We start from the raw sequence: 19,148 nt of genomic DNA, 5'->3' as shown, positions 1-19,148 counted from the left end.
AAACATGGTGATTGGTACTCCGAAATAAGAAAACAACGTCTGCTTTTAAATATGTTATTATATAATTGCCTTTTATTGATAAACATTTATGTGACGTATAAAAAAATTCTGACGTCAGACACTCAAATCAATCAATGTGTTCGTAGATAGTAGATGTTTATGTGTTCTGTTAAATTGTTCCTTTTAAAATTGTTATACGATGATGACTGATGTACCCATATTTTGACTATTTTATTTATTGTGTCTGTATATTTAACGCATCAATGTAAATATAACTGAATTTGATGAAACTGTCATTAAAGTGAGAGGGTTAGCGCTATAGAACCAGGTTTAATCCACCATTTTTAACATTTGAAAATGCCTGTACCACGTCAGGAATATGACAGTTCTTGTCCATTCGTTTTTGATGCGTTTTGTTATTAGATTTTGCCATGTGGTTATGGACTTTCCGAATTGTTTTTCCTCTAAGTTCAGTATTTTTGTGATTTTTTAATTGCCTTTTATTGATAAACATTTATGTATTGGGTTTCAGATGTCATCATGTAAGAGGATGTGTTCCAAGGGACAACGATATCAGATCTAAGACAATATGTAGGTTGTGTAAACTTATGAACATAATAATATTTGATCATTGGTATGGTAAATAACCAAAACAAAATGTTACCCTCCCCCCCCACCCACCCCATGTGGTGGAGCTAGCCCGAATCAGGCTAGATATGTGTGTTACTTCTCCATTTATAACATATAGAAAGCCATCACACTCGAAATCAACATTACAACAGAAATATTTTAATATATATAAAAGAAGATGTGGTATGATTGCGAATGAGACACCTATCCACAAAATACCGAAATGACACAAACATTAACAACTATAGGTCACCGTACGGCCTTCATCAATGAGCAAAGCCCATACCGCATAGTCAGCTATAAAAGGTCCTGATAAGACAATGTAAAACAATTCAAACGAGAAAACAAACGGCCTTATTTATGTATAAAAAATTAACGAAAAACAAATATGTAACACATGAACAAACGACAATTACTGAATTACAGGCTCCTGACTTGGGACAGGCACATACATAAATAATGTGGCCGGGTTAAACTTGTTAGCGGAATTCCAATCCTCCCCCTAGACTGTTATGATCAGCTGTAATCTCTTTTCCGGCCGGACAGCATACTTTTCTCTCCTAAATCTGATATAAACTGTATACTGCACAACAGTCTCATTATTATCTACGGTACAACACTATAAAAACGTCGTTACTTGTAGATCTATATAAACTCCATATATATTTTTGAAGGCTAGTAGGTACTGGAAAGTTGCTCCACGAAATGTGTTTCTATATGACATACATTGAATAAATTGTTATTTGCGTGGTATCAATTTTCATGGATTTTTGTGAAAATTGATTAACCGCAAATGTAAATCTTCAACGATTTCATATTATCTATTGGTTTCGATGCCAATTCAAGAATATCTAATTACAAGATAATTTCGGAATCAAACAGGAACTCGCACGCGATTCAAATAGCAATATTGTCTGTCAGAATACATTTCGTAACCTTTCAGGAAATCAAATAAAAAAAAAATTTGTAATAACAGTGAGAATGGAAATGGGGAATGCGTCAAAAGACAAAAATCCGATCAGAGAGCAAAAATCGGTCAAAGGCTACCAATGGGTTTATCACAGCGGTGAAAATCCTGAACACGGAGGCGGGATTCAGCTGGCCCCTTAACAAGTTATGTACTAGTTCAGAGACAATGGATGTCACAACAAACTCTAAAACATATAAATGAGCTAAAATTAAAAAAACATTTAAGATTATAAAAAAACTCAGAATACTGGTGGATTTGTTGTATCAGCAGGTTTAATTTATAAAGTATACCTTGGAATATGATTGTCTTCTTACTAAGGCAATACTTTTTACGTTCGTGTATGAAAGCTTTATAATTGCAGGTGAAGATGAGCTGGAAAAATATATCAAAAACTTTTCGTCACCAATTGATTGTGATAATACGGGCAAAGGTGATTTATATTTCTTTTATTCTAAAACTTGTTGCGTTGTGACTGACAAGATGACATTGGTTACATTTATTGTAACTCTGGACTTGGACTGTACTAATAACATGTAGGATCATCTAGAATAGCACCAGTTTAAAATAATCATGTCTAACTCGAGTTATGAATGGACAATATCTTACATTGCGTCAAGATAATTAAGCATTCTTTGGTTTTCGTTTATATTTTATTTAAATAAGGGGCAGTCATCAATTCTACTCAACGATATTATGTGATAGTGATTGTTTTTGGTTTTGGTATTCGTGCTTGTTGTTGTTTGTTCTTTCTGTTATTTGCTGTCTTCGAGTTTTTTTGGGGTTTTTTTTGTGATTTTTGTCTAGAGTTTTTTTTTTTTATGTTATGCTTGTCTTGTATTTGAATAACATGCACTGTCGTTTCTCGAAAAGGTATAATACACTATAGACTAGATTCTTAATGAAATTTAAAAGTTATTTTTCACTTCCTATTTCTAGGATCAAACACAGCTACTATTTATGGATTCCTGTTCACTGTACCATGCTTAATTGTAGTAATTGCTGTTTTCATTCTATTAATAAATGTAGTACGAATGTGCAACTCTGCGACTAGGGAAATATCAACAGTTGTTAACCTAGAAAAGACCAAAGAAGGAACTGAATTTGGGGTTTATCATACAATCGACGAAAGTGTTATGCTTCCCATAAATGAAAAATTACATGTAAATATTGATTCAAATATAAACAAAGGGCTACTGAATAACAGCAGCAGGGACTGCAGGTATGATGTTAACATAGTCATTAACTTGCAAAACAATCACTGTGCTAGTAGAACCAGCTGTTCGTCACATGGGAAGCCAGCGCGGGAAATAGTGGATGTGGACTATTTAAATCCGTACACGACACTGAAGGACAACTGGCAGAAGGATTCACATGTGTATGGGGACAATACTAGAAAAGATAACCGGGGTGATGTACATCTCCACTCATACACTCGAACAAAACCCTACTGGAAGAAATCTGTTGATTTTGACATTGATTGTACGAACACTGACCTTGAATACGCAACGGATACAAAAAGTCGTTCAAACAGTTGGTGAGATCAGACCAATCATGATGTTATTTGAATTGGAATAATCATGTGATCTATGGACGGTTTTTTTAAAACTTCCTTGATATTTAGGCCAATTATACATTATCTATCTTTACTTATTTTAAAAGTTTTTATCATTTTAGTAATAAATACTATACATACACAAATGATCCTAAATAATCGATCTAGCTGATGGTTTACTTATTTTAAAAGTTTTTGTCATTTCAGTAATAAATACTATACATACATAAATGATCCTAAATAATCGTCCTAACGGATGTTGGGAAAACTAATAAATATTCCAGCATACTAATTATTGGTACATAGACGCCAGTTGTATCTTCTTGAAAACTAATATATATTCTCTAAAATTGAGAATGGAAATGGGAATGTGTCAAAAAGACAACAACCCGACCATAGAAAAAACAACTGCAGAAGGTTAAACATGTTTATGAGATCTCAACCCTCCCGCTATACCTCTAGCCAATGTAGAAAAGTAAATGCATAACAATACGCACATTTAAAATTCAATTCAAGAGAAGTCCGAGTCTGATGTCAGAAGTTGTTACCAAAGAAAATAAACAAAATGACAATAATACCTAAATAACAACAGACTACTAGCAGTTAAATGACATTCCAGCTCCAGACTTCGATTGAACTGAATGAAAGATTATGATTTCATCATATGAATATCAGGCACAATCCTTCCCGTTAGGGATTTTGTATCATACCATCATAACATATAGGAGAAGAACATGACCCGTGTCATGCCAACAACTGTTTTTTTTAATAAATGTGTTTAGTTCCGATGCAAAGACCCTTTAAGTGAATCAATATTAATGCCAGAATAAGCAATCTTTAATGACCTGACAACAGTATCATATCTACCTTCTTGATCAGTCTATTTAAAAGTTTTGTTAGTTTTTGAGGTGAATACTGACATTTTTGCGCTATACAAAGAATATTTCCATAAAAAATTGGATGTGAAATACCTGAACGTATAAGAAGTCTGCATGTTGAGCTATATTTACGAATGATGTCCTTATACCGATGATAAAATTTAGTAAATGTTTTGACTAGTTTGTGATATCGAAAAGCCTGGTTTAATATTTTTTCAGTAATACGATAAATTAAATTTCTCTCGTTAAAATAATAAATATTGTTACATACACGAGCGAATCGTACAAGTTGAGATATATAAACACCGTAAGATGGCGACAATGGAACGTCACCATCTAAAAATGGATAATTAACGATAGGAAACGAAAAATCATCTCTTTTATCATTAATTTTAGTGTTAGGCTTTCCGTTAGTGATATAGATATCAAGATCGAGTAAAGGGCAGTGGTCATTGTTAGTATTAGCTTTGTTTAAAGTAAGTTCAACAGGATAAATTTCTCCAGCATACTAATTATTGGTTCATAGGCGCCAGTTGTATCTTCTTGAAAAGTAATAGATATGCCAGCATACTAATTATTGTTACATAGACGCCCGTTATATCTACTTGAAAACTCATCATAGATATTACTCAATTTATTTCACTTGACTGGGAGGAGTTTAACCGGTTCGCTCATAATAAACCAGTCCATCTATAGATAGGTGTATTAGGATAAACTCATCAATGAAGTGTTCAGTAATTCTTTTGTAAATTCCTTTGATGACACTGATAGGTGATTAGAAATCAGTAATAATTATAACGGCAATCATCCTTATCACACACATCTTCAAATAGACTGTCCTTATGCAAATTAAAACCTAGCTCCGCCCGATCAGTTGAAATAACATTGGTAATACTAGGCCTGTAATGTGGATGCCAAAAGTGCGATTCATCAGTAACGCTCCAAACAAATCATTGGTATCGTCTCAATTTGGACACATGAACATCCAAATCCAAATAACTCACAGATATATAGTATCTATGTTTTGTTAAAAAAAATCTCCGTTGTTTGTAAAGCCAGCATTGATGAGGTCACGGGCTACCTTTCATTTTCACTTTGGTGATTTCATTCATGGTCTGTTGATGTATAAACATAGATTGAGAGGCCTCGGCTTACCAAAAGTATTAAAGAAACCATTGGGTCAAGAAATCATTATAGATTTCCGAGATCTGAACATCGGTAAAAAGTAAAATCACAAAAATACCCAACTCCGAGGAAAATGCAAAATGGAAAGTCCCTAATCAAATGGCAAAATCAATAGCTCAAACACATTAAACGAATGGATAACAACTGTCATATTCCTGACTTGGTACAGACATTTTGTTATGTAGAAAATGGTGGCATGAACCTGGTTATATAGCGCTTAACCTCTGTATGACAGTCGCATCAAATCCCATTAAATGGACAACGATGCGTAAACAAAACAAACAGACATAATATGTAAAATTATCAAAACTTTTTCAACGATAATGAGAGCATCATGTTATCTAGACTTGTGTATCAGTTCATTTAGTCGTATGGCCAATTTGAAAGGTAGACATTAGTGATGTGTTATAAATACTTTTAGTTCATTTTTTATACATAAATTATGACGTTATTTTTCTTGTTTTATATTGTCATATTGGGGTCTTTTATAGCTGACTATGTGGTATGGGTTTGCTCATTATTGAAGGCCATACAGTGACCTTTAGTTGTTAATTTCTGTGTCATTTGGTCTCTTGTAGAGAGTTGTCTAATGGGCAATCATGCCACATCTTCTTTTTCTTATATTTAGCGTCCTTCCATTTAGTCGCACGACAAATACCAGGTGAAAAGTGTTATAATGGTAGTCTAACCATGAAGCTGTTATCCAAAACCATTGGTGAGTTGGCAATAGAAATATGGTTACTCAATGTCTTCTTTCGACCGACACTAACACTTCTGAAAAAGTGTGGGTGTCTGTTAGGCTGGGTGGGATGAACATGTACGCATTCACGTCTAAACAAATATTTCATCTTAAGAAGTCTGTCAATGACAATATATGCATGAGTCCTTGTTAGGTCATTCCGAAAATTGAACAAATTAAGATAATGACATTGATATTAAACAAATTATCAAGGTTGAGATAACTTAATGTTTTCTCAGCTTATTTAGTTGTTGTTATACTTCTGTTACTAAAATAAGTGTAAACATAATGTGTATTACACAATATTGAGGATCTGATAGAGATTTACATAATTTGTATTACAAAATGTTTGTGGATTCGATAGAGATTAACTTGTATGATGGGATTAGAAATAAAGAATAAACAAAAATAGGTAAGACAAAGAAATGTAATAGTAGTATACCGCCCTGATAGGGATTTACATATAGGATCATATAGAGAATGGTGGAATTAAAAATAAACAATAAACAAAAATATGAAAAAGAAAGATAGGTAATAGTAGGATCATAGTAGTATTCCGCTGTTTAATAGTCACTAATCGATTTAATCCAAGTCAAAAACCAAAACAGAGGGAAACAACAGAAAAGAGGGAGAAAAAACAGGAACAACAGAAACACTGAACTACTACAAAAATAAACGCCAACATACAAAAATAATAAATGACAGAATAATGTGGTGCTTAAGGGGGCTCGCGGGTCTAAATCATTTTTTAAAATTAAATATAGGATTTCTCTATATTTTTCTATTAACGAACTGTATCTTATTTTCAATAGAAAAATGAAATAAAAAAAATGGGGTCACCGTTCATTTACGCTCACAATCTGCCTTCGAAAGAAGCATACATTTTAGTTAATGTCCTTTTTTTCTGTTGAATTAATAGGAGAAATATCGGTAATATCGAAATAAAAAAAAGAACTAAATTACAGAAATCGCTTAAATTTTACAATTATTAAGTTTATGTACAGCTATTCGAAAACAACAATAAAAAATATAGGTCACCAATGAGTTAAAAAAGATATTTCAATTAAAGCCGAAAAATGGCATTTTTGCACCAAAGGGAGATAATTTGGAGCTTGTTCAGTGATATCAACATTTTAAAAGTCACCTGGGGCCAACACGAATTGATTTTTTGGAATGATTTTTGGATCATATGATAAAGAAACAACTACTTAAGGTAGTAAATAAAATTTGCTATGAAATTTTTTTTATTTTTTTTTTCGGAAAATCTTATACCCGCGAGCCTCCTTTTAAATAGAGAAAGAAAATAGAAAAAAATACCAAGAATAAAGAAATATAACCTTAAATTAGAGAAACAGAAATGAAGATCTCTCACCAAGGCCCTCATATAAACGTGTATTCTGATATCTGTAAAGTGATAATCAAGTGCACAGTGTAATCTTTAAGATGACACGCTTGTCTAAAATTTATCTTAACAAAAAAGCACTTGAGACAAAATACGAATTCTTCCACTTAGAATTTTATTTCTTCGTTGTAGAAATGAATGTTTTTACAATGCTTGTGATTGTCATACTCATTTGAGGGCAAAAGAAGTCATAATAAATATATCCAGACGAATTATCCGGAGAAAAAAAAATCACGGAAACATCGCATTTGAAATCCACAAAAAGTTAACTTATAAATAAATTGGCAGTTATAATATGACCAAGAAACCTCTTTCTTTTAAAAAAAAATGGATGACATTGCTTGAGAAAAAATAGACCGATAGTTTTCTCATTTGCAGAATAAAAAAGGGATATATAGAGTAGACATAAATAATTCAAAATAGAAATGATAAGAGAATAATTGGGTTCTAAAATATAAAGAATTGAGAATAATGACAAAAGATATATAAAAGAAAATCACAAAAATACTGAACCCCGATGAAAATTCAAAAAGGAAATCACATCAAACAAATGGACAACTGTCATATTCCTGACTTGGTACAGGCATTTTCATATGTAGAAAATATTAAGTTGAGCCTTGTTTTGTAGCGTTAAACCTCTCACTTGTATAACTGTCGCATCGAACTCCTTTATATTTACAACGATAAACGAACAAAAAGGACATAATAGGTAAAACTGTCAAAATAGGGGTGCAGCAGTCGACTCATCATTCCTAGGTCATTGAAGAAAAGAGAAAAACAACTATCCAAATTAAAGAAATACTCAAATGAATAAACCTCATTCAAACCATCATGTATACCCCACATTTTCCTTTACTAGTATTCAATATAAAAAAAAAGAAGATGTGGTATGATTGTCAATGAGACAACTGTCCACAAAAGACCAAAATGACACAGACATTTTAAAACAACTATAGGTCACCGTACGGCTTTCAACAATGAGCAAAGCTCATACCACATAGTCGGCTGTAAAAGGACCCGATAAGACAATGTAAAACAATTCAAAAGAAAAAAATAACGGACTCATTAAAATAAAAAAAAAATGAACGAAAAACAAATATGTAACACATATTAAACAAACGACAACCACTGAATAACAGGCTCCTGACTTGGGACAGGCACATACATAAATAACGTTTACATTTTGCACTTTTTAAACAATATGTAACCCACTATTATCACAGGACTTTTAAAAGGATTGTAATTTAACATAGACTTTACACTGCACTTCAATGTGATTTATAGAATAGTATTTTGTATTTGTGAAAACACGCCAATTCAGTGTAATATGATGATTTATTGTATTTATAAAACTTTATGTAAATACCACGTTATAAGTAAATATTAACTGTATGGAGCACATCAATATATTTCTTTAATTGTGGTAAACGTTTCCTTTCAGTATTATATTTGGTGATGAGTTGCGGAAAAGGTATATTTATTGAACACATTATAAACTGTATGCATACATTAGAAGAATGAAAGTATTGGAAATTCTCAATTGATTTGTTCCGTTAGATACAATAATTGTAAATTGGATTTGTACATTTTCATTATTTTAGGATAATAAAAGTATTTTTCATCTGTAAGGCAAATTGCCATTATATTGTTCATTACCCTAATCTATTGTTTCATGTCTTTTGGTGAGTTCGATCCCCGCAATCTTAATTTACGATTGATAGGAATGTCGCTAGTTCTTGTCGGTCATTGCGGCTTTCCCTCTTAATCAAAATTAGAACTGACCGACACAACATAAACATACAGTTTGAAGACATATTATATGGGATATATAAAAGAAAAAACTGAAAAAACTTTCTATTCTATAGATTTATATGTCCTTTTTATTTTTTGAATTCGTGAAGTGGAAGAACGTAGCATTAGGCAGTGGCGGATCCAGAAATTTTCCTAAGTGGGGGTCCATTGACTGTCTAAGAGGGGGCCTGCTCCAGTCTCGCTTCAGTGATTCCCTATATAGGCAACCAATTTTTTTTCCAAAAAGGTGGACCAGGGCCTCCTGAGCCCCCCAAAAATCCGCCTCTGTTAGGACGTGCTATTCCATTTAGTTTAGGTCCCATATCAGTTTTATTGAAGGTGAAATGAACCATTTGCCAATTAATTGTATACGTAACTCTAATTTAAAATCCCGAACCATAATTCTTAAAAAAAATAACATTTTGAATCTTCAATCATGACAATTTATAATGTCCTTAATTTTCCATTTATTTTTAAAAGTCTCTTTGTACCAAAATAAGATCAACTTTCTTAATTATAAAAAATGACAAAACTTTAACTATATATTACAAATACTTTAATTACATTAACACTGAGACGATCTTGAAACTCTTTTTGGTCATTCAATTAACCCAATCAATACGGGCACTTTAAAATCAATCTCCCATGAACAAACAATTCACTGCTTCAATGGATTTAGGACTTTAAATATTGAATACACGGAAAGTAAAAATTAGATTTAAATATACACTTTATAAGTCTTCCCTTCTGACACACGTAATGAGATCGCTAGTAGCAACATGCTTAGCAAAACAAATTTTAACTGATTTAAAAAGTTAGTATTTAATATGAAATTGAACGGTATTAGTACAGCTTTCAACGGATTAGATCACGTGATTTCGGCTGCTAGATTTTAAATCTTAAGATCATTTTAACGTCAGAGGAATTTTGAGATGGGAAATTATTGTCAAACCTAAAATCGTGACACAATCTTATTGATTCGATTGATGTTCTGATAAAGTGTCATTAAAGGATAAATCAGAACAGGTGAAATAGGTGGAAAACAGGTAAGTCTTAAAAATAATATCATTTTACGAATTTTGGGGAAACCTTTCTTTATAACGGAGACTTTAGGGAAGGGGAAGGGGAGGCCGGGGTAGTTTAAAAGTGATAAAATCAAATTATGTTTTACCTCCCCACCTCTCTTGAAAAATTATTGAAATACTAAAGTATTCGTAATACAAAAATGAAACCGAAGAAGGAAACTATCTAACTATCTATATATATTTAAGTATTAAACTAATTTAAAGATATGTGTTTTAGTCATTGTCTATCTAAACAAGTTAAGTCCCCCTCCTAACGTACACTTTCAAGTCAACTCTTCCTCGGAACAGGTTTAATATATACACTAAAAATAATTTGATCTGCAATGGAAAGCGTTTATTGTGGTGATTTGTTTAATAATAATGTTCTTTTTAATCTTAAACTTCCATCTAAGAACTCACTAATCGCTAAGTATTTGTCCTCTTTTCTGTGCGTAGACCTAACTTTTTATAGCACATTTACAGTTTGAACGGGTTGATACCGTGATATTTATAGGTCATAATTCTCAGATATCAACTGAAGTAGCTCAGTGGCAACTTTCTTCAAACTTTCAGAAAAAATCTTCTACTAAATTAAGTAATTTCAATTGCTTCATCTTACATTTACGGATAAAAAAAAAGTAAAATCACAAAAATACTGAACTCCGAGGAAAATCAATTTGGAAAGTCCATAATCACATGGCAAAATCAAAAAACTAAACGCATCAAAAACGAATGGACAAGAACTGTCATATTCCTGACTTGGTACAGGCATTTTGAAATATAGAAAATGGTGGCTTAAACCTGGTTCTAAAGCGCTAACCCTCTCACTTTAATAACAGTCTCATCAAATTCCGCTACATTTACATGATGCATTGAAGAATGGATTGCATTTATTAATTTAAGATTTTAAGGTGACAGGATAAGGAGTCTACGATTATAAGCTGTATCTTCAAAAATCGTGTCCAGTGCTTCTGATTTTTCTGCCAGATACAAATGATCACAATCAACAAATGCCATGGATTTGTTGAGCATACATAACAACCTCCTTCCCCCCTCAGTGTGCCGTCAGACAATTCTAAACATCAGAATACAACCTCCTTCCCCCCTCAGTGTGTCGTCAGACAATTCTAAACATCAGAATACAACCTCCTCCCCCCCTCAGTGTGCCGTCAGACAATTCTAAACATCAGAATACAACCTCCTTCCCCCTCAGTATGCCGAAAGATACATCGTAACATCAGAATATAGAGTAATATATGATTCATGATTATCAGTGTGCAGTCAGACAATTCTAAACATCAGAATATAGAGTAATATATGATACTGATTTTTTTTGTGTAACAAACTAAGTCGTGAGCGTCTCGTTTTGATTATTGCATATTTTCCACGTCGGTGTCTTATTTAGTTTAAACATATTTTATTTACTCAAAGTAAAATGGATTTGACACAAGTAAGACATACTTATATAAACAATGCCGTTAGTTTTCTCGTTTGAATTGTTTTACATTGTCTTATCGAGGCCTTTAATAGCTGACTGTGCGGTATGGGCTTTGTTCATTGTTGAACGCCGTAAGGTGACCTATAGTTGTTAATGTCTGTGTCAATTTGGTCTCTTGTGGACAGTTGTCTCAGTGGCAATCATACCACATCTTCTTCTTTTCTTTTTTTTTTTTTCCTTTTTTTTTTTTTTTATGTATATTATGAAGTCCATCCAGAATAACAATAAATTACAATACAATATTAATATCAGCATGCAATAATTAAAAAACACAATACTTTACGAGCCTATTAATTGAAAAAAAGACGAACCAGAAATAACGTAAAAATCGGTAATGGTGTCTTATGAAGTCAACTACGTTATTGGTTTGTCTCATTGTTAAAGTACGGTTGCCTATAATTGCTTACGTCAACATTATTTGAACTTTGGTGGACAGTTGTCTCTTTGGCAATCATACTACATCTCTTCATATTTGCATAAGCAATGAAATCAAATGACAAAAAATGAAGGAACTATTCATTTTACATTATTCGTATTCTTAATGTTTCCAGAAATGTTTCCTACTTGTTATAATTGTATAACATTAGATCTAACAAATGTTTACTTTACAATTAAATGAATATTAAATACATACCAACGTTAACGCATCTGCAAAATATTGCATATAAAACGGATTTATTACAGTGTTAAATACATACATGTACACGTAAATTGTAGGAAAATGACATTTTAAATGCACTATTTCATTTCATTACCTTTAGTCTACCCCCAGGTGTGTAATTTTTCTTAATATAAGATTTAAACATTAATCTTTACAACAGCGACAAAAAGATTTAACATATTTTAAATGCGGTCGTGTTCTCACCCTCTATAAGATCCTCTGTAAGATCGATCTCAACAAGGTCTGTACTCTCTTTGTAGTAAGCTATAAGATCCTCTGTAAGATCGATCTCAACAAGGTCTCTACTCTCTTTGTAGTAAGTCTGTTACGTGTCATGTATGTCATTCCTAAATTAATGATCTACCGATTTATTTAAAATTTAAAAGTATGTGACCACCCTCGAACATTAATGTTGTTCTTAAGGTTCTTTATCGTTATTTTTGTCCTTTCGTTTGCCTATAGCCGTTATTTAGGACATACAGCATGCAGGATATTAATTTTCTCGTTTGAATTGTTTTATATTTTTTCCGTTTTTTTTTTTCAGGTTTTCCTCATTGTTGAAGGCCGTATGGCTTCTTATAGGTATTGAAATTACATGGCAATGTTTTTTGTCGTGTAGAGAGTTGTCATACCACATATTTTTATTTTAATATTGCAATGCTGTCAACATTTCTAAATTCATTCGAACATGAACTGGATACACATTCTAAAGTAAATTGTATCTATTAAACAGGGACTGTTGATTTCTTGGGTGCGTTTTTATTTGCAATTTCCCATTTCTATATTGATCTCGAGAATAAAACTAGTAATAAAATCACCATAAACACTGAATGACAAAATAAACATCCACTGTTCTTATGGTTACGAAGGAACATAAAATGTCTACATCTATTATAATTTCATTGTAAAAAGTTACAACACAAATTACCGTACACGATTGTAATGTCAATGGGCCAGGTCAGCAACCCAACGACATTAAAATCGAGAAAAAAACCAACTAGAATCTATTCCACACGTCTTTGAAAAGTTTAGAAGCGAAATAAATAAGACTTTCAAGCGACAATTTATAACGTTTAGGCATGAAAAAAGGTGATCGTCAATGCAGACAGGAGCCCATCAGCAAACGAATGCCATTTGTCTAGTCGTCTAGGTTATTTTTGATGGACAAATTGTTAATGTTAGGCTCTAAATCCACAGACAGAACCGTCAGGAACACGATTTAAAAGATTTAAAAGGTTAATCCATGTTTTGTTCTATATGTAAAATATGTGTAATCGTTAATAAGATGGCTCTTCCAAAAATTAATTACTACATGGTGTATTTGAAGAACAGTGAAGTTTACTGTCAAAATACATAAAGGAAGATGTGCAAAGAGTGCCAATGTGACAACTCTCCATCCAAGTAACAATTTATAAAAGTAAACCCTTATATGTCAAGGTACAACCTTCAACACGGAGCCTTGGCTCGTACAGTCTACTTGTATGTACATGTAGACTAATTAAAAGCTTTTAATTACTTGATAGTAAGACAGATCTATACAATGTCCTTCACTTTCTATTTGTTATAGATACCTATCCAAACAATGTAGTTATTTTGACCTAATGTGGTATTGATATCTGATAATATAAGGGCAATCAATGTCTTATGAAGTAACACACTCAATTGTTTAAATGGGTAACTATAACGAAATTAAAGGTGAATCATTTCAAATCAATAATTATATTGGAAAAAATAAATAATGGCGATAGTTCTTCACATAAAAATTCCAATTTAGAATCAAACAATCGACAATTTATTCAACGGTTTTTAAATTAAAATTATAAAATTGATATAAATTTGAATACGGGGAAAAGCAAACCTCAAAGGTGCGTTAACACCGAGAGGCAATGGATAAGTGACGATATGTGATAAAATGAGACAGCAAGCGAAAAACAAAAGAAATCATAGTAAAACTGACACCTAAGGTTCAGAAATAAAGGCAACAGTAGTATACCGCTGTTCAAATTTCATAAATCGATAGAGAAAAAACAAATCTGGGTTACAAACTAAAACTGAGGGAAACGTATCAAAACACTTATATATAACAACTGAAAATACAGCAGATCCAATACCATATATATATATAGAGTCTACCTATTTGATTTTCTATCTCTTTCTTTCACTAACTACGAGTTGAACTACAAAACTAAATGACGTCACACCTAGGGACAGAAGTTTAAAATGCAAGTACATACACTTTAATTGACTGCTACATTAAACTCATTGATCTTAAAACAATAAAGATATCGCTAAAACACAGACAACATTATATCAGTGTTAGACAGTGTGATTATTGATCTTTGTCCGTACCGGTACAGATCAACTCTTGTTTGGCTTTAATTAAAATTTTTACCCTTTAATGACGACGGGCCGCCAGGTTTCAATGTTTAATTATAAAACTAACACCATGACGTCTTACGGACAATCTTTTGATCAATATTTATATATTACTTTAAATACTGGACTTAAGCATTAACAGCAATAATATATTATAATCTTACATTTGATTTCATAATATTAGCTTTCAATTAAAGAACATAAGAACATAGTGACATCATGAAGTCGTTTATTACCGTTATTTATAAGGGAACATCTCTTTGAAAAACAAAATAAACACGCTTCGTAACATTTATTGACATTTATAATGACCAAATATTTCCGTTTGTACAGGAGTACAGAAACATTTACATACAAGTATTACCTTTCACAAAAGCTTGCCTGACCTTGGTATTAAAGTAAACTAACCGATGACCACAGGAAAGTAGTGCAAATGAAAATGTGCAATTTTGTCTGATATATATTAAGCCTACTTACTTCTTTCGTTTGGTGATATTAAATCCCATTATATGTTTCATTGTAATTAATCTGCCAATTTTTTTTCAGTTTAACAATGAGTGGGATGTATTACAAACGTGAGGTGATGCCACCACCTCCAGTTACATATGGATACCGGAAAATTGCTTCAAGGCAAGAGGAACATGACATCACTAACAGACTCATCAGATCCACTTATGAACGCAAAATATGGTCTGAAGAATCCAAGCAAGTGTCGAACTACCAGTATTTAATAGAAAACGGAAACAGACGGCGTCCTCCTTCATCGTGTACACGTACGCCGACGCCTTCAAATACTAAACGATACGACTCGAAACGCCTGTCAGAACGGGATATGATCCGAATGCTCCGAAGACTACTTAAACCGACTGAGAGTATGTATAACGCTCAGATAACTGCAAAGAAGGAGGAGGAACAAGAATTAAAGGAGGGACGAATTTGTCGATCAAAAACTCCGAGTGAAGCCGAAGAGAAGATACTTCGAAGGGTGCAACGTCCAACAACCGCTTCTCGCGCCAAAAAAATAAACGACTGTCATCTTTGTTATGAACATGAAAACAAAACAGAAAATTCGCCTCCCAATGCATTTGATTATGAATATGGGAATAATGGTCGAATTCTAAAACATGACGATGTAAATGAACTCGTGAGACGTGTACGCACGCCAACATATTCTTCTGTCGACAAACGGAGATGTGGCGATGAACGAAAATGTCCGAAAACTCCCGTGCAAATTGACGAAGTGAAAATACGAGCACAGTTACCGTTAGTGAGTGGACTTTCTCGGACAAAGAATGTGGAGGATATTGTTAATAGATTATATCCCAAACCTAAATATAGAATTGTCCCATCAGCTACTCCGTATACAACTTATACTTCGGAACCTATAGAATGATAACGATATTAATTAATTAGAATATCCTACCAAACGTGCTCTATAGACATGGTGCAATGTGTTACTTTTTATTGCTTTTTTGCATAATGGTAATTTTAACGTTGTTTAAACACTGGACTATAATGCATTTAATTCTAAGACTTTAAACGTTAAATGTTGATGTTTATTTCAGGCTCATTATATATATCAGGTTAACTAGTAAAGTTTATGGTGTAGTACATATTTAACACAAAATAGTTCCTTCGCACCAGTGTAACTTTCAAAATATGTAGAATATTTAGGTATTTTTGGTATCAAATGAAAGCTGAAGGACTGGTGATCATTGTAGAACACTTTTGGACTTTTAGTTTTGAATATTAAAAAAACTGCACCAAATTTTAAAAAGAGGGTACATTTTGTCTGTTTGTCAGATCTGAAGTACCAGTTCTTTCTTATATGCCATGCAAGGTATGTTGATTTTTTCAGTACAAGACACCATAAAGTGTTGCTTTGATATGCAATGATTGCCACTTTATTTGAACTTAAAATAAAAGAGGTGTGCCTGTTTGAAACGGAGGAATTTAACATAGAAAGCAATGGTACCATGAATTAGTGGTGTTGTAACAGGAGACGGTTTAACCTCAGTATTTTTCTATGTATAAAATATCTTTCTTTTAGTATCTGTGTGTTTTATTTGTTAAAGTCAGCTATAATGTTAACTCAGCCTCTAAAGCTACAGGTATTTCTACATTGTAATGACGAGTTCCTTTTTATCGTGTGTCCAAATCAACAATACTGTAAATACGTGTGTCTACTCTTCGAACACATCTTTACCTATAAGTACACAGACAAATCAATACTTGACATTGACCTCAATATACCTAAGTTAACTACAAATTGAAACACCTGTAATCGGACAATTATATTAAATCAAGCGTAATTGATCTTATGGCTCGGAAATGATTAATTCCCGAAACACAAGTCTACTTGCTATTTCCGACTATAAATTGTATAAAACCGTCTGTTAACCTTATGTAAAGGTTCGAACCACTGGGCCCTGAGTCTCCTTGGCTGAAGAGATCGAGATAAGTAAGTTTATATAATTTAATAAGGTCTCTCAAAATATCAACAGATGTAAATAATATTGCAATAACAATACAAAGTATCAAAGTCACATAAAATATTACATTGTAAAATAATGTAAAAGCTTCTATCAAAAATGTAAAATGAATATTAAGTTTCGGCTTCTAAACAAATGGCATTTTACCGTAAATATCCTAAACTGTTAAACTCTATCGTAATCTCATTAAATCTTAAATTCAAACCCCCAAAATATAAAAGCTTCTTTACTCAATTCTTACTAGAACACGCTATGGATTAAAAGCGGACCAAATAAAGCAACGAACAATCACCCTAAGCAATAAAGCATATCGGTTTTATTCAAACCAAGTTGCAGTGTCTTATTCAGACATCGGGGTATAAAACACCCGTAAGCCCTTAATAATAAAGATAAACAACGGCGGTTTTATTCAAACCAAATGTCGATTATGTCTTATACAGACCTTGGCTTTATACGATCAAGCGGCCGAATTAATAAAATATCTACTTTATATACTAATTACAGGTGAAGAAATAACAACTTTAACCAACCGCGTACTTCGATACAAACTTGTATATAAAGGTGCACTCGAATATATTTTAATCCAAACAACTATTGATTACTACCGAGAAGGAAAGAAAAGCTTTTTATCATTTATCTTATGTAAAACACCGAGAACCCTTAGTGATTAACCAATGGAAATCAACTACACTTTTTAGTTTACCCTAGATACGAACCTGTAAGCAAAATAATAACAATGAAAATGAATTGTAAATTGAAATAAGCAATCTCACATATAATTTTAGATATATAAAAACCGATTCCGCTACATTCCCCCCAACTTAAAAAGCAAATGTTTACATTTGAACATATATTTATATAAAAATTAAAGTCACATTTTAAAGTTCCAGTTGGGTTTAACCACCATACGAGTTTTCCCGTCGACATCAGCAAATGTTGCCACCTGATCACGAGCGACAAGATCATCTGGAGTTTCTAATTCATTCAAATGAATGGCGTGTTGTCTTACATATTCCTCCCGTTGTCGCTGTGCCATTTCCCTAGGTGTGAGGGCCTCATAATATACCTCATCGACTTCCACTATTTCTTCAACTACTTCAACTACTTCTTCATCATCGGCGGGGATTACACCAGTAATGCGGTCTTCTACTAATGAGTCTTCCGTACTATCCTGACTTGGACGGACATACTTAGGCAGGACCACAGTTCCAGGTTCCTTGTATTGAGGGTTAACGACAGTCACGGCGACAACTGACTTCATCAGATGTTCCATATTACCACCCGTGACCCAATGCATTACTCTGATATGCCGCTTTAGGTCATTCCGTCTGGTGTCTGTAATTCCACATAACGGACACTTATGGGCATGTCTTTCCAGTTCATGGTATTTCTTCCAGTGGCGGACAAGCTGTCTGAAATTGAGTTTTCCTGTACTGCAGGATGCCACTGGACAAGGCATTCCACCAATTGGACAACCAGGTCTTAATACTCGTGTGTCCATGTCCAAGCTAGCCATTTCTCTTGACGATACCGTGTAATCCATTGCTAAAATCGAACAACAATTATCAGTAAAAATAAAAACAAAAGAAAAGAACACAATTATGAAATAAACCAAAAAAAAAAAAAAATGAAACTATCTGTGTGCTGTTATTTTTTTTTTTATTTGTATGGATGTATACTTATCTACATATATAGATACGCGGTAAAATAATTCTGAATATAGATTTTGAAAATATAGTTCATTTAAATCATAAAGATGATAATTAAAACAGACGTGGCGCGACTATACTACATCATGCGCGTGATTTAAATCCTGTACCCACAATACTATAACCAAACACCAGGATTCTAGGCGTGTACAAGCAAAACTTTCCTCTAATAAACTCCTAAGGTCTATAAAAACTTGGGAG

At 32.9% G+C, this 19,148-nt stretch overlaps 1 protein-coding gene across 1 annotated transcript; it reads left to right on the top strand.

Annotated features, from left to right (window-relative positions):
• Positions 1–9,828: 9,828 nt before the first annotated feature.
• Positions 9,829–16,731, top strand: LOC134700068 (uncharacterized). Its single transcript, XM_063561440.1, has 2 exons — positions 9,829–10,193; positions 15,293–16,731. The coding sequence occupies exon 2, from the start codon at positions 15,300–15,302 to the stop codon at positions 16,137–16,139; it is 840 nt and encodes a 279-aa protein (XP_063417510.1). The 5' UTR covers positions 9,829–10,193; positions 15,293–15,299; the 3' UTR covers positions 16,140–16,731.
• The last annotated feature ends 2,417 nt before the right edge of the window (positions 16,732–19,148 follow it).

Source organism: Mytilus trossulus, unplaced genomic scaffold, assembly GCF_036588685.1.
Source record: "Mytilus trossulus isolate FHL-02 unplaced genomic scaffold, PNRI_Mtr1.1.1.hap1 h1tg000122l__unscaffolded, whole genome shotgun sequence".
Classification (NCBI taxonomy): Eukaryota; Metazoa; Mollusca; class Bivalvia; order Mytilida; family Mytilidae; genus Mytilus; species Mytilus trossulus.
This window is presented reverse-complemented; position numbering and strand designations above follow the sequence as displayed.

Coding starts and splice junctions, on each gene's coding strand:
- LOC134700068 (XM_063561440.1), top strand. CDS start 15,300: ATGAGTGGGATGTATTACAAACGTGAGGTGATGCCACCACCTCCAGTT.